Raw genomic sequence first — 25,684 nt, forward strand, 5'->3', positions numbered from 1 at the left:
ACTCGGCTGGACGTAAACACTGGATTCCTGTTCCTTAAGAGGCAGAAAATAATGATGTCATTATTCTGACCTCCTCTGAAGTTCTCAAAGGACAGTCAGAGTGATTTTGCTGACGGTGTAAAAAGCAGCTTTCTTTGAAAACACAGCCAATGTTTTCTCACATGTAATCGAGGCCGAGCAGTCCAGGACGCTGTAAATTTGTGTAATGCGGCCTTTCCTCTCTCCCTCGCTCCAATGTCTACATTTGCCAGCCGCAGCCACAATGCTCCCTATTTATAGTGCTTTTACCTCAGATATTAACTCCCTTCCCCGCGTTGCCTGCCACTTCCTGCCAGAGAGGAAATGTGTGTGTGTGTGTGAGTGAGTGCGTGTTTGTGTGTGGTTTACTGACCTTTGGGAGTAGCGAGCAGTCAGACTACTGTTGATAGCAACGGGATTTTGTGTTTCCAGTCTTTTGTGTCAAGTTAAAGCAGTGAGGTGTGAACAGATATCTGAGCCTTTCACCAGCTTGTGCCTGTTTTTGTTTTCCATCCTGTAAAAGTGAACCCTGTGCCTTCTTTTTTTCCTCAACTCATCTCTTTTCTTGCAACATCTACAGACAAAAGAGACAAACTCTCACCGACTGGGAGTGAAAAAGTAATTGCTAATCCAGCTTTCCAGGTCAGGTGACAAGTTTTCCTGCCTATGTGAGCATATCAGATTCAGTATCTATTTCAGAGCCTTTGAATGAGAATGTGTGTTGTACGTGTTTGGGTGTGCGTTTGTGTAAGCCAACACTTCAGGGATGAGATGTCGGCATTCACCTTCCTTCAAGGCTATGATCGAAGGAAAAGCTGCAGCAGGCTGGAACATCCTGTTTTGGACGTAAACACTGTTATGCAGCCAGGGTTTTCCTCTCTGTGTTGGAAAAACAATCTGCCCTATCACTTTATTTCAGCCTCCCCAGCGTCCAATAATAATGACGACACAAGCCTTTAATGCAGTTTAAAAAAGAGCGAGACCGCTTTGCTAAGCCTCTTAAAAAGGTGGCAGGTGCTTTGAGTTTGTTTCAGCGACTTGGACAGACATAAGAGAGACATGATAGGAAATCCCAGGGAGGAACAAACTCGCACGGCCGACGTGTCTGTCTGTCTGCCTCACAGGTCCCGGGACATTTTCTCCTGACATCACCTCCTCTGGTCACTGCTGGGTTACTGGCCAGGGGTATTTAATGTCTAGACTTCCTGCCATTTTGTTTGGGACTGGTGAGCAACATCAGGGCATAACACAAATGTTATTACCTAACCTGCTGTGTTCATCAAGAGCTGTTAATAGCTTAGGTATAGACGCTGTGAAAAGAAAATAGCTGGTTAATTTGCTTCATAGCCAAAGGACATCAAAACTGCATCAGTGCAACTTTTCAAAGCAGTGAAGTTTGAATGAGTGAGCTTTGATGCAGTGTTTCTGAAATGTGATGCAGGAAGTGAGTGCGGGGGAGAGCGAGTACAACTTCTAAAGTGTATCTGGAAACTCTGCAGCTTATTCTGACTTTTGATCTGCCAAAAGTGAAATCTGTCTTCTACAGAAAACCTCACGTCGAGCACAAAGCAGTCATTAATAAGTGAAAATAGAACCAGACATACAGTATGAGTGCAGGTTGTAAATTTATTTCATGTCCATTCTGTTAGAAGAAAGACCTTGTATTCTTGCTCCTTCACAAACAGCTCATAAAAAACAGTTACTTAGAAAAATATACATTGATATTAGGACTGAAAACTTGAGATTCAGTGTTAAATTCAAATATACAATTTGCATATGAAGAAACTACAAAAACAGGTCAGAAATGGTGGCTTTGATTGAGGCCAGTGTCTTGAAGAGAACTGGGAGAGCAAGCATCCAAAAGAAGGCACTGTCAATTTCCGAACTCCTCGTAAAGCTTATTGAGCCTACATTCAGCAAAAGAAAAAAAAAAAAAAAATCAAAAATCAGATTTTCATGTGTGCACTAAAGATAAAGAGGATGAGGAAGGTCAAAGGTAAATCTGTGAGGGGATACCTCTCCCTCATGTTTACCCCTCTCTTCTTTTTCACCCCATCCTTGACTCCCCCACTTCACTTTCTCTGAAAAACAAACTGGAGCTAAATACAGGAGAGCCCAGCTACTGCTACAGTACTACAAACCTAAAGTTAGCCGACTTTGGAAAGGTCATCAGGTTGAGAAGACAGTGGGGGCTGGGAGGTTTTTTTTTCTTAAGACTAACCCTCACTTTCCCACTCCTGAGTTAAGCTGAATAACCCCCCCCCCTCCACTTCCCCCTGACAAAAAAAACAACTAAGGTCACGGCTTTTTGATTCAAACAGTAAGAATGTTCAAGGCAAATGTGTCATTAAGAAACCAGCTGCTAACAACATACCCAATCCTTCATTATCTTTATCACTTTCTTTATCCTTCCCTTTTTTTCCCTTTCAAAACAAACGCCATCTTCTTCCTCTTCCTCACAGACCTTCTTCGTAGCCATCGTCAACGTCCAGATACCCTCTACCACAGTCCAGACACAGTCTTTTAAAATTTCCTATAAAATGTTCAGTTTCGTTCAATCTGGTCGAGGTCAAGCTCTCCCCCCAGCTGGAAAATGTCCCTCTGTGTCCCACAGTCACCCTTCCAGAGGGTGCATTTACCGCCCATGATGCGCATGGGGGACCCGGGCCGCGAGTCCACGCTACAAGCCGAATCGCTGTCCAGCTCTTCGTAGGATGAATCCTCTTCCTCATCATCTCCCGCGACTTCCTGCCGCGACTCCAGTCCGAGCTCGGACACAGCGGTGAAGTCTGAATCTGGTTGGCCGGAGGTCTCGGGGAAGGGCAGCGGTCGGCCTGACTGGCAGACGTCCGTGGCCGAGAATCCGGGGCAGCTCAAGCTCTGAAAAGTCTGAAGTTTCTGAATGGGAGAGACAAAAAGAAAAACAAAAGATAAGTGTTAGTTTGTTGACCACTTGTTCACATTCTGGCTATTAAAGAAGAATGGTTTGTGAGTGTGGAGGAGGCGAATGGACTCGAGGCTCAGGGTTTTCCAGAATGCCAGTTTGAGATTGGGTTTCGGTTCAGGCAGCCAAAAGCTGGCCTGCTCTTTCATCGTTGGCATGTGAGCATGTAAACACATAAGCACACGAGTACACACACACACACACGAGTCATCGAAGAACGCACGCAGAAAATAAAACCTTCTGGATCTTATGAGAAAACAAAACACAAAACACTGAGAGGAGTTGCAAACCACAAAAGGTATCTTGTTTCAAACTGCACCGTAGGCCACTGTGACTGGAAACCCAACACTGAGTAGTGGAGGACATTTCTTGTCCAAGCCAGTGTTATTCACAGTTGTTATGCTGGTTTATAGTTGTGTGCTCTTTAGGAGAATGAATGTACGACCACATGCGGTCGGGGTTTTTGCTCCCTACATTTGACCTTAAAGAGATTTAATCCACTAAGTAGTTGTCTCCCGTTTTGCTTTCATGCTTTTCTTTCCGTCGTGAATTCCTCTCGGCAACAAAGACAAGCAGCCATGCAGCGCAGTGAAAGGGTTAATGATCTCTGGAGTGCCCCAGCAGCAGATGTTGGAGGCATGGAGGTGAATAGAGATGAGGTTCCCTCTATAGAGCATTGGCTTACATGACAGACACCTCTAATGTTCCCTAGCATGTGTTAGGACATTGCTTTTCCTGTTACAATGAGGTGGGAGTCTCCCTTTCTTAAGTCTCACTTTAGAGACCCCCCCCCCTCCCGCCCCGATTCAGCACGATCCAAACTCCAAACTATAACACTGAATTTTTGGCTGTCTTACTTTGGCTGGATTGATTTTTAAATGTTAGCTCCTTAGATGCAGGAGCGTTCATCTGCAAACGCTTGAGGTGATCATGTGAGGAGGTGGGAGGCCCACGCTGTAGTTACCCCACTGGAGTGGAAAAGGGGATTTCTGAGCCCTGGCTTTCTCTGCTCTACCCCCGGTATTACCCCACTACTAATTATCACAGCAGAGGAGGAGACGAAAGGAAAGGCGAAGGGAGGGAGGGGGGGGCAGAGGCAGTCGCTCCGCAATATGCTTTCTATAAAATCTACTCAAGCTGACTGGGATTTGGGTGGGTGTGGTGGCAGGTCAGGGGGAGTGGGGTAGGATTTCTACTACAGTATGTACCCCAACCCAGATGGATTAGGTCCATACATACACACACACACACACACACACACACACACACACACACACACACACACACACACACACACACACACACACACATGAACTATATTCACCATCAAAACACATGCATGTAGGCTCTAATTTGGTGCTGTCATGTCTCGTAAGTCACTGCCAGAGCCAAGAGTTTGGTTTTTTTGATCTCATCATTCTCAGACTGAGAGATTAACATGTTAAAGTTGGATTAAAGGAGTATTCTAGTGATTTAGTATTTCATTTTCACACAGTTCAGAGATGAACATAAACATTTTTTAAAAAGACGACAAATATACATCCTAACTTTTGGTCTAAAACCCTGAACAGTGCATTTCCCAGAATGCAGCTAGATAGTCTCTAATTAAACCATTACAGGCACCATCAGGGTTATTTTTCCAATTTAGAAAAGCTGCACCAAAGCCACAGAGAACATTATATAATTGTTTTCAGAGGCCGAGTAGTACGCCTCATAACTGAGCGTCGTGCGTAAACTTGTTGGAGCTCTCTTTAAGTTTGCACTTCTAGTTCATGTGGTGCGTTAACAGCCCAGGTCTCAGAGCTGTGTTTGGAGTTACACATGTGTCGAGCACTGGGGGTAGAAAAACAAAGCAGAGTCGCTCACAACACAGCAAAACAAAAACTGTAAACAATATCATCTGACACTGTGATACTAAACCGATGAATGACTCATCTTTCAAATTAAAAGGCATTTGTGCTACACATTACATCCAGTACACACACACACATCATTTCCAGGGTATCACATATACCCAGTCTGAAACCTGAGTTAGGAAGGTGGAGTCTGACTGAGATAAAGGGGAAATGAAAGAGTGCAAATCAATTAAAAAGCTATTTGTGATAAATGCAAGTCATAAATACCACAAACTATCAGATTAATCCATTCAGGAGATCTGATGGATTACTCTGTAACAGCACGACTAGTTTCTCATTTTCTTAATCCTTCACCAAGGTCATGCAGAAACACAACAACACTCCTTTATACTTATAACTTATTCTGGTATTAGCCTTTAGTCCTGTTCATGGCAAACACAACAAAACGTCCACTGTAAATACATTGACTACAATATGGGATCAAAAGGCAGCTGCTCTGGGAGAAGCACAAACACAAGTCAAGAGGTTAAGCAAATATCCTCCTGATAATTAGAGCAAACAATAAACAACACCCTGCTAAGCACAATGGCAAAGGTCCTGCTGTGCACCAACACAGACAAATAAGCACACACACTGCATATACAGAAAGGTCTATATGTGCTCATATGAACCCCCACTCAGAGAGTGAGGAGAAAACAGCAATGGAAAAGTTCAAATGAATCTTCTTCTTAAAACTACACCGATGTCGATCGTCATATATTGCAACTGTTTTACGAGACTGTCCTTCGGAGCATCCTGTCCTTTGGCCCTGACTCGTGTATTTGGTAACATGCGCAACCAGACACCGAGATAAGTTGCAGCGCATGATCAAGATGGCAAGCAGAGTCATTGGGTGTGACCAGACGTCGGCTGCTGCTCGCTCGCTCGCTCGGTTTGTGGAAAGACCTCATTCTGAGTAAGACTGAGCACATCCTCAGTGACCCTGCTCACCTTCTACACAGCAGGTCCCAGCCAAGCTCGCGGCGCAGAGGAAGGATCCTTTGTTTTTGATCAGGGTGTTAAAGGAAAAGGCCACAAAACAAGAAAAGATTTGATGATTCTCTGGCGAGAGCAATGTGCAACAGTAATTCTTGTGCAACACTTGTATGGTGCAACATTTCTGACTCTAATTCTGATGCAGAGTTGGTATCTCAAGTACATGTAGCCTACTGTATGTTAATTGAGGGTGTGTGTGGGTGTGAGTGAGTGAGTGAGTGAGTGTATGTGTTATGGGAAGGAAAGGGGCCACTATTTATTGTGTTGCTGTATTTGTATATATTTTTACGATTGCTTTGTGTTTCTACACCTCCACCACCCGGATTTCCTGAGACAATTACGTTTACTATGACTTTGAGACAAAAACAACAAGAAGAAGAATCGTGCAAGCTCTGTACAATATATTCAATGTATAGATTCAAGATATGAGTATATATTTCTGTGCTGAAATCAGGTCAGATCAACACCGGCGTCCACTGCTCTGAGGGAGAGAGGCAAACAGACCTCCAACAGCAAACAACTGTAAAACAAAAGAGAGGGCAGAGGTGCAAGCAAAGACAGGAATGCTTAACTCATTCCTGACAGCCAGACTACATAGTTGCACAACGCTGCATCAGTTATCTCTGTTGGTGTCTCCGTGTGAACACCTTTGCTTCAGTCCGTGCATTTGTCTGGCGTTCACTGTACCACAGAGAGAATGCGTGGCAGAAAGATACGTGCGAATACCTCGCAAGAGATGGAAAAAAGAGATAAATGCAGGAGGGTTAGCTTTGAGCAAAGGTTGAACAAGCAGAGAGGGTTAATATCATGTCCCTGCACAACATGGTGACTGCCGCACCTCCAGACGCCCACCTAGGTGTTCCCTCCGGCCTGTGGGGCTTGACACTCAGCTATGATCACCATGTCTGCCATCCCAGGAATGGAGCGCGATGGAAAGAGGAGGGGATGAGCGGAGCGCCTCGAACGTGGGCCAGCGAGAAGATATTAATAGAGAGGAGTGAGGAGTTTGTCTGCCAGCTTCCCTGCAGAAATAATAGACCCTTTCTCTGCCCTGCCATTTCCCCCCTGAACGCACGGGCAACCGCACACGCTCACTCTCAACACGACCCCTTTTACCACCTCTGCTGCGAACACAGCCGAGCCAACGATAGCCTGTAATTTTGTCCTCAAAATGGTGAGGATGATCCAAGTGGAGTTGTCAACCGAGGCCGCGAGGACAAACATACATCCGAGTGAATCTGCCCTGGCGGGGCCGCTGGACACTGGCCGTTTCCTCAAAAGCAAAGTGAGAGCTGCGTCAACAATCAATCAGCAAGTGGCCAAGATATCAAAAGATAACATTCCCAGTCCGACAGCTCGCTATGCAGAGGAAAAAACAACGAAGGGCCGAGGTGGAAGGGCAGCCAGGGATAAAATTTTAAAAAAAGACAGAAAGAAAATGAAGCAGCAAACAGAGCAGTGAACTGATACGCATGGCTGACAGGGAGTATATTCGTGGAATTTGGGGGTGACCACACGTAAATCCCCGCAGTAGTCAGAGTTATAGCCGATTAGCACGACATGCATCCCCAGAATTCACACCCTCCTTCATTGACGTGGTCGAGGAATCTAGAGGCCAAATTACACCATGTTCCACTGACAACACACACTGGGGACTTGTTATGAGTTGACCCACGTTGTTGTACCTCCTAAACCACCAACAGACTGTCTTTTTTTTTGTATTTATTGTCCAGAAAATTAAGAAATAAACATCTGTGCTGCTGCGAATGTCACTGGAAAATTACAGATGCACATGCGCTAATTGCTTTACTTTTTCTTTACCTGGACTTTAGACTGTATTCCACATTCACACACAATAGAGGAAGTGTGTATGTGTAGGTGTGAGGAGAAGTAATAACGCTTAATTTACGTTGTCAGACGGGGCCAAGCGGGTGTGTTATGATGGGACTCACCCACTTCTTGGGAAGGAGTGGGTCAATTAAAAAGTTCAGTTCACACATCAGGTGTGTCCTGAAACATCTTGAGTACAATAATAAAATGCCATAAATACTGTATGATGTGATTCTGACATTTATAACAGGTATTAACCCTTTGTGCAAAATCATGCAGAGCTTCTCACAAGAGGTTGTAAAAAGAAATAAATCAATCGTATCTATGCCCAACCCTGATGGCAACTTTCATGCTGAGTCCTCAGTTGAAAAGTTGTAACGAACCCTTCGTTTCCACGCTATCGCTTCCTTTTCCAGACAGTTTGCCAACTATAAGCTTTCCCCTTTCCATTTGGCTCAAACCACCTGGTTTCTCACGACAACTATGCAAATCTGGGTGCCTGTACTGTAGTTTAGGACTTCCCGGTTATTTAATTTAATGTGGCATAATACTACCCTGGCAGGCAGGATTATCAAGAGACCACCATCAAGTTAAGACTGAGTTGTGAAGGAAAAGATAGAGGTGAGAAACAATGGCTCTGCCAGTTAGTCACTGAGAACAGATGATACTTTCACAATCATCTGCTGACGTGTGCTCCTGCGTTTTAATCCTTGCCGCAACTAGAATTAACCAAAAAAAAAAACCTGACTCCATGTGTGTGTGTGTCTGTGAATCTGTGAGTACGTGTGTGATCATCGTGCTTGATTTTTCCCCTCTTAGCAGCTGGCATGACTAGAGGAAACATGCTCGCTAGGCTCCATTACCAAAGCCCTGTTGATCCAACCCTGGCTAGGTCCTGAGGGTGAAAGGCTGGGAACACAAATCTTTGGGAAGAGGAAGGGAGGGTGGAGGGATAAATTGATGGCACGTTCTAATAAAAGAAAAAGGAAAAGGACAGTATTTCCTGAACAGGAGGTATTTTAGCCAGTCATATGAGTGCAGGGAAACTGGGCTATCCAGAACAGGTTGGCTGTGATGTCAGTGGCTGCTGCTGCTGCTGCTGCTGCTGTCACTTTTAGTCACAATTTCAAGTGCATTCAAATGACTAATGAAGCAGGATGTGATACAAGATCAAGATTTTTTTTGGTCCTCGTAAAAACATCAGAGCACTGCCAAGTGTCAAAACAACGCATGCTATCAAGATACTTCTATGGTTCTATTCTTGGTTTGGGTTTGTCCGGAGGTCATTTGTACTCTCTGGCTGTTCCACTGCTTCCTCTGATCTCATATAAGAACAAACAAACTCTTGTCATGAGGGAAAGAGATCCAGAGTGCTATGCATCCAAATATCCCCCCACTATTAATCACCTTTGGGTGCTCTAAATGCCTTTACAGTAGACAGAGGGGCGGAGCAGTGCAGTGAATGAAAGATAAAAATATGCAGTAGGAGCTGCAGAGAGGAATCAAATGAATTTTGAGGGGGGGGTCAACTTTTGGAAAGGCTGTTTACCCAGCAGACTAAATGAGATGACAAACTTGAGCCAGGCTTGCTAGAGTGTGGCGCTAGGCAGCGTGACCGAACATGAGGAATGCTTCTTTAGTGAGCGCCACTCCCTGAGCTGGAAGGAAGGAGGCCTGAGATCACTTAGCCCTGAAGCCTTGGACCAACAACCCAGAAAACTTAATTCTGCTTGATTTAATCCAGCCCCTGATCAGACCCAGAGAGAGAAAGGCCCAGTTACGTTTTGAGGATCTCTTGAACCTCCACTTGGTCTCGGGAACAAAAAGGTACTTGTCTGTGTGGTCAGAGCGATTGATCCAGGATTTAACCAAGTGCAATAGAGCCCATTTAGCAGCCGTAAAACAAAATTAGCAATAAGCCGATGCTGATTTATGTTCAATCAGAGCACGTAAGTGATCCTAAACCCTGTGATATGAGTGAAATTTAATGAGTTAACATTCACATGATTGTGAGTATGTGTGCTTGTCTGTGCGTGTCCGTGTGTGTTCAACTTTTCCAGCTAACCTGAGTCATCTTTGCCAGGTCCAGGGAGGGCCGCTGCTCCTGGGCATCTTCCGGTCTCCTGCGCTTCATACCAATCTTTTTGTCGTTTAGCACGCAGGGCTGGGACTTGCTCCGGGACAGACACCCCGGACCCCCGGCTCTCTGGCCGGCTCGCCTCCCCAGTTCTGGGGTGGAGTCTGGGGAGCTGGCCTCCGACGCTTCTTCCCTCTGGAGCTCCGGCAGGCTGATCTGCTCGTGGGAGAGGGAGAGAGGCCGGAGGAAGTGGTGATGGTGGGAGTGGTGACGATGCGAAGAGGGAGAGGTAGGGGAGACGGGAGAGGCAGTGAACTGAGGGTGGAGAGGCAGTCGCTGGTTGAAGAACGGTAAGTCCAGGGCTCCGTCTGAGGGGATACTGGAGCGCGAGGGCAAACTGAAGCTGGAGCTCCGCTGCATGATGGGAAAGTGACCGCCGGAGAAACCCCCTCCTCCCCGAACACTTCCGCCACTGTGGCACCTCCGTTTCTCCACCGTCGTCCACACCCGGGAGCCCTGGGGCCTCCAGGAGGAGCGGAACCCACCGAATTCATCGGAGAACGACAGCGAGCGACACTGGCGTTTGCTCGGGGGAGCCGTGGGAGCCTGGCCGGTGGCTGTAGTGGTGTAGTGTGCAGTGATGGATGACGTGCTGTGGGAGTCGGGGCTGGTCACGCTGCTGTGGCTGAGGCTGAGATCTTCTATCAGGCTGGTGATAGCCGTGGCGCTGCCTGGCTCCTTGGCCCAGTGGCCGCTCCCTGGCTCCGGCATCACATCCCACAGACTCTCCAGGGTGGCGCCGGACTGGCATGGAGCTCTCTGCTGGATGGCACAGCTCCGCCCCAGGTCCAGCCACCTATCTGCCTCTGCAATGTTCAAGACATACATTCTCACTCTCTGTGACCTCATTATCTCCCTTGCATGATCACAGCAGCTATGAAGTTTTTAAATGACACAAAGGCACGAACAGGCAGGATACACGCTTAAGGCAAGAGGAGATGTTTGGAAAATAAAGGGAGACAACTGTCTGCTGAGTGCAGACTGAACACACACTGAACACACACTTAAAGGCAGCAATACACCACTAAGCACAAAAATCAACAGAAGTTTACGAGTTTTGGTGCATTTCAAAAAAGGAATAAAATAATTTGTCATCAGTCATTTGTTTTCAAAGGAATGACAGGATTGAGCCTTGAGGAAATAACACTGCAGCTGCACAGCTGCAAACCAGAACTGCTCATTTGTAACCGAGCTGAAAGCCAGAAACCAAAGGCTGAACTGACAGCGAGATGTAAAGAACGTGAGTCATTTTCCTCAAGCAAAGTGGCGTTTAAAACCTGATATTTAATTCTAAATGGGTTTTAAGACATCAGGTCTGGAGAAGCTGGATCTTATTTATCAAGTATTTTGTGGTGCTCATTATGAAGATCTGTAATGTCTTACAGACGTCATTTCACTAAAGGTTATGAACGCTTCTTCCAGAGGCCACATTCCTGAATACTTCAAACCTGGACCTGCACGACTGCTGATAAATGAATCAGCCAGTGAAAGAGTTGGAAAGACGGTCCCATTAGTCAAGTGGTGAGCAGGATTATGCATCGGAAAGCGGTACGACTCGCCAGCTGTCCCACCATCCGCACAAAGGAGTCTATCACGCACTTGTGGGAGATAATACACCTACAGTAAAGTGCCATAGTGGCTTGACGATTTTGGCAAAAAGGACCCATGCGCTGATCCAAATCCCATCCTTTTTGGGATACTTGCCTCCAATTCTGGCGTGCTCTCTCAGAGACTGGTGGACGGAAATCATTGTTTTGGGCGGACAAACAATGTACGGGGGCTACAGTGACGACCTGACAGGAATGTTAGGAAAACAACTCGACAAAGGGAGAAAGGGATGAACTTCAAAAAGCCACCCTTTGAAAGCAAGTGACTCAAGTGCTGGGTGAACTAACAAGACACGATAGACAATGTTAACTGCAACATTAAGACTGGAAACGATACAACCACACCCCTCCCTGTGACGTCAGCCCCCCTCCACTCAAAAGGAAAAGAGGACAGGGAGTGATGGCGAGGGGGTGGAGGGGGCAGTGGCTTGTATTTACAGTAGCATGTCTTTTAACACAGGGGGTAATTACTGCGACACTAACAGAGCCAGAGGGAAATTGTTGACATAGGCAACAGCATATTCAATTACAGTTCACTCCCATGAGAGCGGTGTGCAACGTTGTGTGGAGGCAGGTGCACCCTGATCATGAGAGGGGGATGAGTGACAGCTGAAGAAAGGGAGAAGTGAGAGACTGAATGTGACAGAGGGAATAAACAATGAGACGGTTATAGTAGGGGGGGTCACGCACCTTCATGGTTCAATTTATCAAGGAATCAGAGGGGCAACCCATTATCCTATTACATTTGTGAAATTATGTTTTGACAAAAAAGGAATCCCACCTCAACCGGCTCTCTGTCTAGATGTTGAGCGAATGCAAAGAACAGACAGACGAGAGGTTTTATTGCAAGAAAAAGAGGAAGCAAAGGCCAAAAAAAAAAAAAAAAAAAGTAGCCTAAAGACAAACAGAAATGTCATGAATGGAGATGACTCACCCACAGTTCCACAGGAGAAGAGGGTGGTCCCTCTGCTCATGGTGTGGAGCTCACGCTGTGGAGGAGCGGGCAAACAGAAGGGCCGACAGTCAGGGAACTTTACAGAGTAAACCAAAAGTCTAAATTTTTCCCTTCACACCACAACCAAATGAGAATATAGGTATCAGTTCTGCATGTTTAATACCCCTTTAGACCAGGAACATAGTAAACCACAGATGGAAAGTAAAGAGGTATATTTACTCAAGTGCAAAGCTATTTGCACTTGAGTTGAGTTTTCACCTTTTATCTCACCATAAATCATGCTGCAAATTCACTTTCACAGCCAAATAGTATAAATATGGCTAAAATAACTTCACCTCAACCAGATACATCTTTGAAGTGCTTACTTAAAAGCTGCACTAATCAATTTCTTTATAATCTCAGTTGAAAGGTGCCTGTAATGCAGACTCTGCAGTTTCCCTCTTCAGCTCCATGGAGCTTTACAGCATCTCTTAGCTCACAGTTTAGTTTTACAGCCTGCAACTTTATTGTTTTGGTTCATGCTCATTGCTCTTGTCAGGCTCGTTTGCAGAAATGGGCTGATGTGTTCACCAATAACGCTCTGATAAACCATCTGTCTGCTACCTGCTCAGCAGAAAATAGCACATAGCAAACACAGAGGAGGATTTAGCAGCTCAGGAGCCATAGATATTTTCCTTACATGACACCAAACCGGTTATGTTTGAGTTTTTATATAGAACAAGGTTATTTAGGGACCATACGTCGTAAAGTCTGACACCTATGCTTTTCATAAACCACTAATTACAACAGGGTGGAGACAGTCAACACAAAGGACAAAAGATGAATGTCATAGTATTTAGCTCTGACTCATCTCTAGGTCATCATTATCCTGACAGAAAAAAAATTACTCTTGAGATGTACAGTAGAGTATAAATTCCAAGATAAAAGGTCATAACTTGGGAGGGGACTATAAGTACAATCAGTCCAGTCAACAAAAAAGTGACATTTACCCTGACCCATATCAACACAGGAAAATCAAAATAATTCCTACATTGATTGATTTTGCTTGCAGTTGATATCTACAATAGTGCAGAAGAGATGTCAAGACCTGGTGAGGCTCTAAAGGTCATACAAGAATGTAATTTGGAGGATACTGCTGAGGGACTCTAACTTGTCTTACCAAAAACATCTTGATGTTTATCTGTGTTAAAGAATTTTTCTGATTCACCATAACTTGAGAGGCTGGAGGTTGTGTTTAGTTTTTGCAGAGACAACAGAGACAAAATGAGTGAGAGCTATGATCAGATTACAGATTTTACACAGCTCTTCTATTGTGCTAACTAAGGGGATTGGTGATAAAAATAAAATGTAAATGTGTATTTGTGTATTACTTGAACTGAAACCAAAGCGTACTGTCTGCGAAAAAGGAAATAGTTCTTAGGAGGAACCTCCCAAAAACGCAACATACTGAACATGTTGCTTCTCAGGTCATTATAAGCTTGTTGCAACACGTTGGGCAAGGGGTGAAATTAAATGTTAAAAGAACATTGACATATTAGGAAACACAGTCAAATAAGAGGGTGTACGAGTTTCATCTTGGTCCAGCAGCATCTAGACAGAGATTGTAGCCTACAAGTCTCATTTGCTGTCTCAGAGAGATGATAGTGGACAATCCAACATGTCCCATATGTGTTCAGTCAGTATGATTCACTTAATTTTTCATGCTCAAAGGCCTTCAAAGGCATCTGTGTTTGTTGCTCATTAATTTATCTATTTTTATTTGTCAACTGCCTACAGATGCATGTTGCATGTTTGGCCTAATCTTAAATATGAAGCATGGAAACAGATGGAAATATTTTGGCTGACTTTTCTGTAGAAAAAAAAAATCAAACAAAAATAGACAGAAAGTCATCCAAATCCTCCAGAAACCACCAAATTAACACACTGCATTAACATCACTGTGAACCCAAGCATCACAATCATTGGCTGCTAGCTAACCATACCCTCTGCAAGCTAACTCCCTTTTATACCATTGCTTTGTTTTCTGTTATGTTAAATGCACAACATACAAGCTGTAAAAATGTTTTTTTTTCAAGTCATACTACCTATTTTATTTTATTTTTTAACTTTTAACCTAGCTGTGTTAACTAGCTTCCTGCTTTCAACTGTTACGCTAAGCTAGGCTAATCATGCAGCAAATCTCATGCTATTGAACACACACAAATGAAATTGATATCTCTGCTCACCAGGCTGTAGCTTAAACAACCAATACAAGAAAAGGGGACATTAATAAAAGATAAACACACAGCTAAATATAAAATTACTCACTACCATTAGCCGACTGCAGATTAGCAGCTTGTGGTGTGGCGTTGGCGCCCTCGCTCACTGTGTCCAAGTGACTACCAGTGGCAGGAGTGGCATTGAGGTGCATTGACTTTATAGTATGATTGCATATTCATTTTGGACACTATACCACCCAGCATGTAAAAACACTGTGTCTATAATAACTAACAACCTGTTTGTTGTGTGTGTGTGTGTGTGTGACTGTGTGTATAGATAAAGTTTCTCTCACCAGCCGTCTCTCGGTGTTCTTGGACCTTACATCATTGACACCCTTCTTCTTTTCCAGTGTTTTGGATAAAATGATCACCATGGTAGCACGCAGCTCTGCTCCGATCTGTCTGGGTGCAGGAGAAGAGGGCCACGGGCAGCCATCTTAGATGAGGGTGGAGGGCAGATAGTGCATTTGAGCAAAGCAGACGACCGGTTCGTGACCTCCCATCTGCAGAGCAGCCCTCAAAGTGCTGAAGATGGTGGTGGTGGTGGTGGTGGAGGTAGGAAGATGTCTAAGGGAAAGAGATAAGAAGAGAGGAAAATATAAATATTGACGCTCAAAGTTTTCTTCGCAGGTTTAAAACCGTGTCATCTCATCACAACAGACCATTACAGGGCAGATTTTATCATGTATTTATTTTCCACTTTGCCACAAAGGCAGAGGTGGAAAAAAACAGTCTGGGACACAGCTCATCTAAAATCCCTATAAATAAGACATGTGAATAGATGCATGCAAACTGCAATTAGGCTACAGTGCCTTTTCCTTTACTAAGCTGTTTAGTTGGTGCTCTCTCTCACACAAGCACCATGCAGACATCAGTGCACTGAGAGCGGACTTTTCGTCTGAGAATTAAACTTTTGAAATCAATATTATTTGAGTATTCATAGATTCAAGTCCTAAATGAGGAACACTGAAGAATTTGAACAAACTCTTCTGTGGGGGGAAACAACATACCAGATGCACATAAAAAAAGTCAGAATTAGAATATGTCTTAAAACATGTCTGGAGGGGATCTTGTGAATTGGTCTATCTGCTGCTACAAAAATTTCTCACAAACCTAATTGGAAGTGAAACCAAATTGCCGTAGTAATGCTGTGTCCTCACTGAGGCGAATACAGCAGTAGCCTACTTTCCATTTAACCATAAATGAAGTAGGGCATGCTTTATTGTATATTGTGAAATATTTGTTACAATCACTCATTTCGTAAGGTACGAGAGGACATAATCACATACAGTACATGTAAAACCAGCTCTTGTTTGAACCTTATTGCTTCTCTCTCCTCTCTTTCAAGCCAGGGATCAATTTTCACCAGCAAAAATCAAATGAATAGGATTATTTCACAGCACATATACACAGGTTGAAAAGAGGGAGTAGTAATTTATATTTTTCCATTCATTTCTTTAACACCCTAACATTTATAGTCACATACAGTACATGCTTGCTTCCATATGGAAAAACTGTCTCCTTACGCCTGTAAATAAATAATAGAATGTTTTGCACGTCAGCTTAATCCACTGAACAAATGGGAAAGTAAACATACTGTAACAGAAAGCAAAGTCTGGCGGCTAATCTGGGAAAACGACATCACCCGCATCATGTGAGTGCTTTAGTGGCTAAGAAGACACATGAATAGAAAAGGAACATATATGGAGCTTGCGGTTGCTGCATTGACTGCCTGCACACACAGATGGTAAAGCACAGACAGTAGCTGCAGGAGCATGACATTTACTCTTAAAACCCTCAGAGGGAGTTATATGGAAGGCAGATGGACAAACATGCCCTGTCATGTCTGCTCTGCTCAGACGTTTTGATGCTACATAATGCATGGGGAAGATCTGAGTAAATCATGGGCAGGTTCGGTTACGCTTTCTTTACCCCTGGTGCGGGGGCGGCGGTGGTGGAGGAGGACAAAAGTAGGAATAACTGCAGTGACCTTGGGCTTGAGCCTTTCTCCTTCATTAGCCAACCACCGAACACACTGACACATTGAATTAGAGAGTACCAGCATGGTTCAGATCCCCCAATCAAGTGCTGGCTAATGACAGCTTTCTGCTGTGGAGCAACACATGAGGCTAATGGATCTTCCAGGCCTACCAACCATGTTAGCCTTGCCCGGCGTTCAACATGCGGTTTCGTGTTAGGAAAGGGTCGCTGCCCTTATATAACATCCTTTGGAGAGACGGATGCAAGTGCACGCTGGGTAGTAAATGACAGAAACTTGTGCACAGTAAAATGGCATACTATAAAAGAAAACACAGAGGTGGGGTTGTTCACACAGGGGTTAGATAAAGCAGTTGTATACCACTCTAGTCATATCTTGTTGTTTTACTATGTCATCTCTATCCCTTCCCTCTTCTCCAGCCCCATGACTACATGAGGACTATAAATGTTTCATGTAGGCCTGCCCCAAACCAACTGCTAGCATATGACTCCCATTATCTCCATTTATCCTGGAGAGTCATTGGAGCACAACTGGGCCTCCGCAGGCGAGAGGGGCTGGTATTGGTGGTGGGAGTCAGAGGAGAAGGGAATGTTCTTCTTGATCAGTTTTGCAGATTACTTTACTGATTAGGACTGACAGTGAGTAATGGGCGCGGCGATGTAACGGGGTTTGTGCGCGAGTCGAGGAGCATGACGGTTATGTGTAAAGGTTGTTACAGTGTTGCCGTTTGCTGATGCAGTGAGGAAGTGTGAGGTGCTCCTGCCGGGCTGAGACGGCAACCTCCACAGTGAGAACGGATGTGTGTGCGCATGTGTGTCTGTACGTGCATGACTATTTATGCTAACCTGCGCTCGTGTGCGCGCACAGTGACTGGCAAGTGGGGTCATGGGAGAGGGCAGGCCGAGTGTGAATTCAACCCTCGATCCATGCTTACTTAATGAAGCGACTCCTCATGATGGGGAAACCAGAGCTTAATGGAGAGGGAACTGTGGAGCCTCCACTGATCAGATAAGACTTTCACTGCTTATTAAAAGGCTGTATTGTTTGACTTGCTGTCCCACTAAAAAGAAAATCTAGACAGAAATCAATTTGCCAGACACCCACCTACAGGTTTGATGGGTCAGACTCTAACTATTTCCATTATGTGGGCTGTTAAATATAGTCTTATGAAACCAGCCGAAACCCCACAAGCTCTGTTCTACATCCTTTGCTGAAAAAAACCAGAACGATCAGTGCACAAAAGGGAGTGGCTACAATGACAAATTGATTTACTGCTTCTCAATGTTGTATATGTAATTTAAACAAGGTGTTACAGATGTCCAGATGCATGTGTCCCTGTAACTGGATGTTCTATTTCTGCCTAAGGATTGATTCAGGTAAATAGATTTTGACATTTTAAGGACAGCTGCCAGCTGCCATGATTTTCCAGTTTGAAAGTCAGCAGCACAGATCAATGACAACCCAGCAAGTGGTGTAATCATAGTCATCCTACTTTCAGTAATGCCTATCCCATGCAAATGTCTAAGAGGCGATGTATAGACTTGCAGTGTTGTGTCAAATTTGGTTTCATTCAACATTTGACTGAGACGAAACTGAAGGAGACCATGTTATTGTTTGGGCCTATAAAACATTCAAGGTCCATGTAGCCAAATTTGACCTCCATGGTGGACTCAAATCTAATGTTAATTCTGGTCAGATTTGTGTATGCCGGGGTGCAGGCAGCAGCTCTTGGCTCACAATAGCCAGTGACTCAGGAGGGCACTAGAAAGGGCAGCTAAGATAATATGGCTCTTTGCCCAGGCTGTGATTTGTACAGGCAGATGAATAGAAGCCTATTTGGGGCCCCCTAAAGTTCTGTGACGGGGTGTTTGGTGTCCATCACCAATTGGCTCTGGTAACTGCATACTTGTGCAGAGCGCGTCTGGTGTCAAGACTTTGATCGGTGGCTGCAGCTGAGAGGAAAGCGACTCATTTCATACCAATGAAACGATGAGCACCGAACAAACAAAACACTGTGTGGGTGACGCAAGTGGAAAACTTAAGATTCTTAATTTGAAAAGGTTAAAAGTCAGTGATCAACTCATTTTCTCGCTTTTATAGTTTTCTCTAATCAAACAGGCTGTGCGTTCTAACACACTTCACGGTGCAAGAAGCTGGACGTTCACATGGGAAACAAAATTAAAACATCAAAAGGAAAAGTTTTGCACACTCAGGTTTTTTGTAGTTGCCATTGAATAAAAGTAAGAGCCATTCCTTTGTGAAAGTCTGCGGTGTGGATTGTTAATTCAGGGTGAACACACAGCCACCCCTCTTTCATATAATGCGGCCGAGGTCGTAAAAATGGTCCTGGGAGGTCAAGACATACCACTGAATCCTCTGGCCATCACCCTAGTACCCACTGGCAGGGGAACGCCGGCCAAAAACAACACGCCATCACACCACTAGATCTTCAGAAGTGCATCAACAATGAAGTGCTCATTCAGTCAAAGTTTACGCGTTGTCAGTAGCCAGGTTCTGGCCTTCTGCTACAGATTCCCCAGATCGTTTCTCCAACGACAGTGACCATCAACCTTTACATAAATACAACCAGCACTTAAAGTCTCTACTTAATGAGCAATTTAAAAAGATCATTCACTTTTTTTTTTTACTTTGAAATAGGAGGTGTTACCAGGAACAACAGCTCTGTAAAAAGACAACAGAAGCAGGAATCATAACTCAAAGAACTTCTTGGGGCCTTTTCTCACAAGGCAACCTGACAGTCCAGTTAACACTAGTGTTGTTCGCATTGCTTACTTGGCATGAAGACACACTAGCACAACACCCATATGAAAGTTCACTTCCCTTTGTGGTATACGCGGGTGCCGCTTCCCTTGTGGTCACATGCCGTCGCTGAATTGGGTGTGGAAGGCACGGACTTTACCGAATGCATGCAGAGAGCAAAACCTGAGTGACATCCTCAACGCATTGTTACACAAAGTCAGTGTCGCACAGACTCACTCATCAAGGCTTTCTGTTTAATTACACACTAGTGCCATCATCACCATCATTTTACATTACCATTTACTGTAAGTAAGCTCCACCATAAAGTAAGTAGTGACTCGGCTCATCACCACCACAATGTTTACTTTACTGTGATAGTTTTAAGATAAGAATAGCTTAGCATATCATATCAGTTATTGTTGCATTTACTGCCAGAGAGCAGATAACTCAGGAACAACATGTAATAACCTCAAATCATCTGGTCACAGCACCGAGAATCAAAGCATTTTTTCAACTGAAAATCAATCCAGGAAGATTTTCTCTCGGATATTTCTGGTGACCAGTCTCTCTCTCTGACTTATTTTATGAAACAGTTGCTAAGAAGTACTCCGTTACAAGGAATTTAATAGGTAGCCATAGAAACCAAATACAAAACAAAGCATAACAGTGACAACTGTTGGTCTAAAAAAGCAGACATCACCCTGCAACTAAAGAATAATATCTGCACAACTATCAAGTCTTTATCAGTGTGCATGTTTGTTATAGGAAACTGGACTATTGAACAACCTCCTATCATGACACAACTTCTCCATTTATGCAGTCTGAATTTCACTCCAGTCCAGGTCGACCCGTGTGTCTCAGACCAGGACTGGCTTAGCTGAAATCATAAAGAGTTTGACAGGCGTAGCATCAGGTGTTTCAGTTCAGTGTTCAGTGTTTCAGGAAGGTATGGGGCCTCCTGCCCCCTGGACTGACCCTCGCATGCCATGGCTCTCCATACATCAGGTACCCCACTAATTACACTGCCCCCCCCCTCTTCTATCAATCCCTGCCTTTCCGCCCGTGGTTTCTTCCATTATCCATGAGTGCCTGTTCTGTTCTGCACACACTAACCAGAGCCCTAATCCATCAGGGATACATTACATGGGAGCCTCCAGTGCTGCTTGCAATCCTCTGCAATTGCTCGGCCCAATAAGAAGGACCACTCCTACGTTGTATAAGCAAGTGATGTTATATACAGGTTGTCACTACCAATCAACCAATAACGGGACATTGCTGCTGTGCTGTTACATAATGCCACGCTGAAACTGTGCATTATTGGGGGTTGAGAGTGTGTATGGGTGTATGGGACTGTCAGAAAGAAAACTATGAGCAGCATTCCTTCAGCCCATTCATTCATTCACAAGGGGGCTCAGCTCACCATATGGACCCTCTGACTGCTCAGCATAGTGTGTAGCGGGGTGCAAAATATCCCAGTGCAAGTCAAATCAACAGATGTGGTGCAGTTTTGGGTGTTTTCACTTAAACATCACATAGGCTACTGTTTACGAGGCTAAAAATAGTTTAAAATTAAAAATATGTTTGAGTTCTCTATTCTTTAAAGCTGAACAGGAAGACACCTTGACTCTACGGCTGACTAAACTGTGGTTTACAATCCATAAACTCGTCAATAAGAAAGTAGGAGGAAGAGTATTGCAACACTTCAGCAACATCTCCGTCTGCACCATCCTAAATCTGCTTCCTGACATCAGCTGATTCTCTGCCAGGAAGCTAATTGGTTGCAAATCTTGCTGCTTGCTGGTGTTCAGTCTTGTGCCGTTGTTTGAAATAACCTGCAGGTGTATGTAAAACAAGCTGACAGACTCAACCCCGACTCCTGTGAACCAATTAGAACAATATACCATGGCACAAAGCAGTCAGGAGTTATGACATACTTCCCCATGATCACTGGCCTTCTTTGTGCAGGCAGGATTGTCAGGACACACTGGCTCCGTCCTCAAGCCTAGGCTTGCACAAAGATCAACTTCCTCTGGATCTAAGTGGCAGGTTTTAATGAGGAACGCTTTAACTGTAAGAGCTATAGTGTATCTTGAAGGGGAAGCTGGGTGTTTTATCACAACTATGGAAAACCACTTCTATAAATACATCAAATTAGGTTGTCTGTGTCAAACACAAACATTAGCTTTCATTTCTCTTTTTCCTAGGGACGCAACTGAGGTATTGTTCCACCAGACTGGTGATCCACATCAACGTGATTCACACAGGAGCTACGTGACGGCTGCCATTTTGAGGAGAAGCCCATCAGAAGAATGTCAGCTACGGCCATTCACAACTGAGGGGACATCAAAAGGCAAGGCAACAATAAGACAAAACATTAGCTCACCTGAACTATGACGCATACACAATCCTTTTTCTCTGCACCACTTTTTTTTTTTTTAAGTTACTTTTGGGATTGGTTTTAGTCTTTAATTTGATAAAGACAGTGGGAGACTGACAGGAAAGTTGGGGAGAAAGAGGCGTTGAAAGGCAGCAAAGGGCCACATGTCGGATTGTAGTGATCGACTGGCTCATAACAAATCTATGGGAATTAATTGTCACTTTTCTCAGACAAAGATTAAAAAGTAAATAAGTAATACCAGACCCCCCAAAAAAGTGATTCCTAACTATTACCACACAGAAACATCTTCGTGGGATGTGTTGATGGGAGCTTTCCCACTACATCCCAGAATGCTTTTCATCTCTAAGCAGAGCCTGGTGCCTGTCTTGGGGGGTTGGGGAGTGCTTCTCTGGTGTATGTGAGAATGCCTCTTTTCTTTTCTTTTCAGCTGCAGGTCTTTGGCTCTGTGGGAGTCGAGACGCCAGACTTACAAATCTATCATGTTAATGAGCAAGGAATATACAAAATGATGAATAACAGCATAGAAATAAAACATACTGTGAAACAACCAAAGTATTTTTTTTTTTAAAAATTCCCTACAGCCAAGTGGAACGAGTTTCACTGCGTTTGAGGCAGCAGCGGTTATGACTGCAGGTCACAGAGAAGAAAGGGAAGCCTCTGAAATGAACAGAGAGTAGCATGGAGGCACAGACAGGCATGGCTAACAATCCTTTTCTGATAGCTTTGCATAATGCCTCAGGCCAGAGAATGAGTGAAAGAAAAGAGAGCCACAGCATTAGAGGAACAGAAAGACAAACAGCAGCGGAAAAAAAACAAGGAGGAAAAAAAAACGTGAGACTGAAATACACAGAAGGCAAAACAACAGAAAAACTGACATAGTGAGGAAAGTGGCAGCATGTGCGTCAGTGTGTGGACTGAGTGAGAGTTGTACACACAGACGGAGAATGGACCAGTGGCTCGCTCAGCACACAGGCACACAGCTGCGCACTGACAGAATGGAGCTCTAATAGGGCCTTTTGCCTGCGACACAAAGGCACTGCCAGTGTGAGCGTCTTAAGCACACACTGGAGCGCAGAGCGATCCCCTTTAAAAAACCCACCGGCCTTAATTGCCTCCATAAATTATGTCTATAGTATGTCCAAAACGAGTGTGCAGGCTGACAATGCCAGAGCTGTTGTTGGGTACAAGTGCAGAGCATCAAGTTGTGCTCCACTAAAGAAAAAGTGATAATCAGTCAATGTGATTTGTTGAATTGTTACTCACTGATAATGGGCCAAAATTTCTTTCAGAATAAAGACCAAATATTCCCTATAACATATAAAAACTGCCATCTAAACATTTTTTTTTACTTAGTAATGACATATGTACAGATTTAAATGATATTTTTTGCTGTAGTCAAAACACATAGTTTTTGCACAGCTACAGAAACTCAGGTATTGGCACCAGTATCAGCCCGCTCCTCATGTGATAAAAATCAACAGGTACTGCAAACAACACATTTGCAGGCTCACATGATAACATTTGATAGCTGTAAATGCTTGTTCACACCGAGCTGTGACATTCCAGCGATGGTTTATTTTGGAAATCAAAGCAAGGTTAGCAGTCATCGTGATCCTCCAAAACCAGGAGAGGCAGATTTGAAGTCGCTCAGAACAGGTTTCCTCTGAGCCAGTATTTGTGAGGCACCCTTATCAACATCCCCTTTGTAATTAGACACTAGAGCTGACATGTAGTGAAATCCTTGCCCTGCTCTCCGCTTCCCTTCCGACCTCAATTTCAGCTACACTTTTTGCATTAAGGCGAGAGGGTTTTCTCTGCAGGATCCTTGACACAGCTACTACTGACATTTCTTGTTTAGTTAAACCAAACCAGCCATCCATCCCAGAGAGTCAAGGACAACCGCTGCTATGGCGGCAGCAGGAAACATTTCCAGGTATTTTCAATTAGGGTACCCTGGTACCAAACCAGTTCTTCGTGGTACTTTGTTTATGGTGTCCACAAAGATCAACCAACTGCCGTGCAATATTAGAAAGGGCAAAACATAAGCACCGACAGTTACCTCCTAACCTACAAAAGAAGGGAAACAATGCTGACAAATAAGCTGTTAAAGACTTCACACACAGCCATGGTGCTCCACTTTCATTCTGAACCAAGCAGGCAATAAAGTAGTTGCAATATGAATATATGACGCCTTCCCTGTGATTAAGACACACAACCACCAAATATAAATAGAAACTATAAGAACAGTTCTGAGGCTTGTGTGTGTGTGGGCAAAGTCTTTACACACTGTAAATGTGATTCATTTATTTGTAATCACCTCTTATCAATATAGGTAAGCTCAGTTTTATAAATGAGTCATAAGATAAATGTGGTGTATTGTATGACTCTCTGGTGCGTAGTCATAACAGTGTGTATTTTGATTGGACTCTAAGGATGCAGTCTCATATCTCTGCCCATACTACAGAAACAAAATAGAGGAAGGACCCAGTCAGTTTCAACCTCTTCAGCATAAAATGAAAGTGTTCAGAAAAGCAGAGAATTGGTGATTGCAGATCAGTCTTTCAAGAGGAAACATAACCCCGAATGTGTGGTGGAGATTGGTGAGAGATACACAACCAGGCCTTGTGACTCAAAGCACCCGGAGCGTATCTCAATCTCCTCTCACAGACTGTGGTGAGGAGCTTTGTGTCAATACGAGCTGCAGGGCAACCGCACTGCCTTCTCCACCTACAGGTACTGTTTGACAACAGCACGAGCTTTATTACGAGGGGTGATAGATGGAGGGGAGTTTTTCAGGCTCGTAGAGCTTGTGTGCGACCCCCCCTCTACTCCCAACTCCCCCACCCCCTTGAAAAGCCCATAAGCAGAAGAACCTTATTTGATGCAGCAACAGGTTGGTCAGGCTTGAGTGAGCAAACATGTTGTCATATACAGATGCTGGGACTCACTTGCAAAAAAAGAAAGAAAAAAAAAAACTCCACCTCAGCTGATTTAGACCAGAAATGTTGTAATAACTAAACTGGAGTCAATAATTTAACACCCACAAAAAGGTGCAAGTTGCCACAAGCTGCACTTTTTTGAGGTGCACTGGTTTAAAGGTAGCAGGGACTGAATGACACAATGCTATTACAACTAATGCAACTTAATGTTGTCATCTTATGTTTGAGTCACAGAGAGGAAAAAACCCAGCATGAGCAAACAAAGTAAACTTCACATGAGAGAAAGAAGAAACATGATGATGCATGCCTGAACACAGCTGTAATGATCATGTATCTGAACAAATGCCCTACTACCTGGCCAGCAGAGGCTCTGTCGAAGTTAGGTCATCTTCAACAAAGGGAAGGCAGAGGGAAAAAATTAAAAATTAAAAAACAAAAGAAATCACAAAGGGTTCTTGGAGTTGCAGCCAACGAGCTCGGCGTGGCCAGCGCAGGACCCAGCAGGACTGCGAGCAGCTGAGAGCTCACTGCTGCTTTCAGCTCTCAGCATTGATTGTAACAATATCCGCGTACAGACCAACCGCGCAGACAGAGGGGGGCGGTCGGAGGGAGACGGGGGTGGTAAACTGATCGATTAGGTTTCCCCCTTCGTATTCGTCTGGTTTACAGCTCATTGAAATCTGTCATTAATCATCATTCATTAAAATAAACACACATTTTCAGCGTTCACTACACATAACTCGAAGTTTTAGGTATAACGAACACCCCTTCCGAGTTGGTATGTTCCACTGCGATCCTCCCCAAGCCATTTACAATACTCATGTGCTCCTTTTTTTTTTTTTTTCTTCATTACTATGCCTTTCGTTGTTGTTAATGATGCAAATCGCTGTTGACATCTCAGTACCACTAGGAAAAGTTTACTTTACACAACTTAACTAAGCAAAAAGT

The 25,684-nt window shown here is 44.1% G+C and overlaps 1 protein-coding gene and 1 long non-coding RNA gene across 3 annotated transcripts in view; one reads left to right on the forward strand and one right to left on the reverse strand.

Annotated features, from left to right (window-relative positions):
- Window positions 1-21,909, forward strand: part of LOC146973336 (uncharacterized) — a 93,703-nt gene extending 71,794 nt beyond the window's left edge. Inside the window, exon 3 of the long non-coding RNA XR_015037749.1 lies at window positions 21,604-21,909. This is a non-coding gene — a long non-coding RNA (uncharacterized LOC146973336). The remainder of the gene's footprint in view (window positions 1-21,603) is intronic.
- On the reverse strand, window positions 1,627-25,246 carry LOC146973339 (protein FAM53B-like). 2 transcript variants are annotated; one of them, XM_085799802.1, is made up of 5 exons: window positions 25,091-25,246; window positions 14,934-15,207; window positions 12,362-12,416; window positions 9,749-10,626; window positions 1,627-2,916 (listed from the first exon to the last, which is right to left on the reverse strand). In XM_085799802.1, the coding sequence occupies exons 2-5, from the start codon at window positions 15,012-15,014 to the stop codon at window positions 2,563-2,565; spliced, it is 1,368 nt and encodes a 455-aa protein (XP_085655928.1). In that variant the 5' UTR covers window positions 15,015-15,207; window positions 25,091-25,246; the 3' UTR covers window positions 1,627-2,562. The 2 variants fall into 2 exon arrangements, with proteins under 2 accessions (XP_085655928.1, XP_085655927.1); XM_085799801.1 differs by having other exon boundaries at window positions 25,088-25,246.
- Window positions 25,247-25,684: the final 438 nt, after the last annotated feature.

Source organism: Trachurus japonicus, chromosome 15 (genome assembly GCF_045865225.1).
Source record: "Trachurus japonicus isolate A0001 chromosome 15, Traja_1.0".
Lineage (NCBI taxonomy): Eukaryota > Metazoa > Chordata > Actinopteri > Carangiformes > Carangidae > Trachurus > Trachurus japonicus.

What these genes read in the sequence shown, in the direction of transcription:
- LOC146973339 (XM_085799802.1), bottom strand. Translation starts at nt 15,014, where the DNA reads ATGGTGATCATTTTATCCAAAACACTGGAAAAGAAGAAGGGTGTCAAT. An exon ending in AGAACACCGAGAGACGGCTG is followed by an intron (nt 12,417 to 14,933) that starts GTGAGAGAAACT and finishes GCTCCTCCACAG; the next exon opens with CGTGAGCTCCACACCATGAG. An exon ending in CTTCTCCTGTGGAACTGTGG is followed by an intron (nt 10,627 to 12,361) that starts GTGAGTCATCTC and finishes TGAACATTGCAG; the next exon opens with AGGCAGATAGGTGGCTGGAC.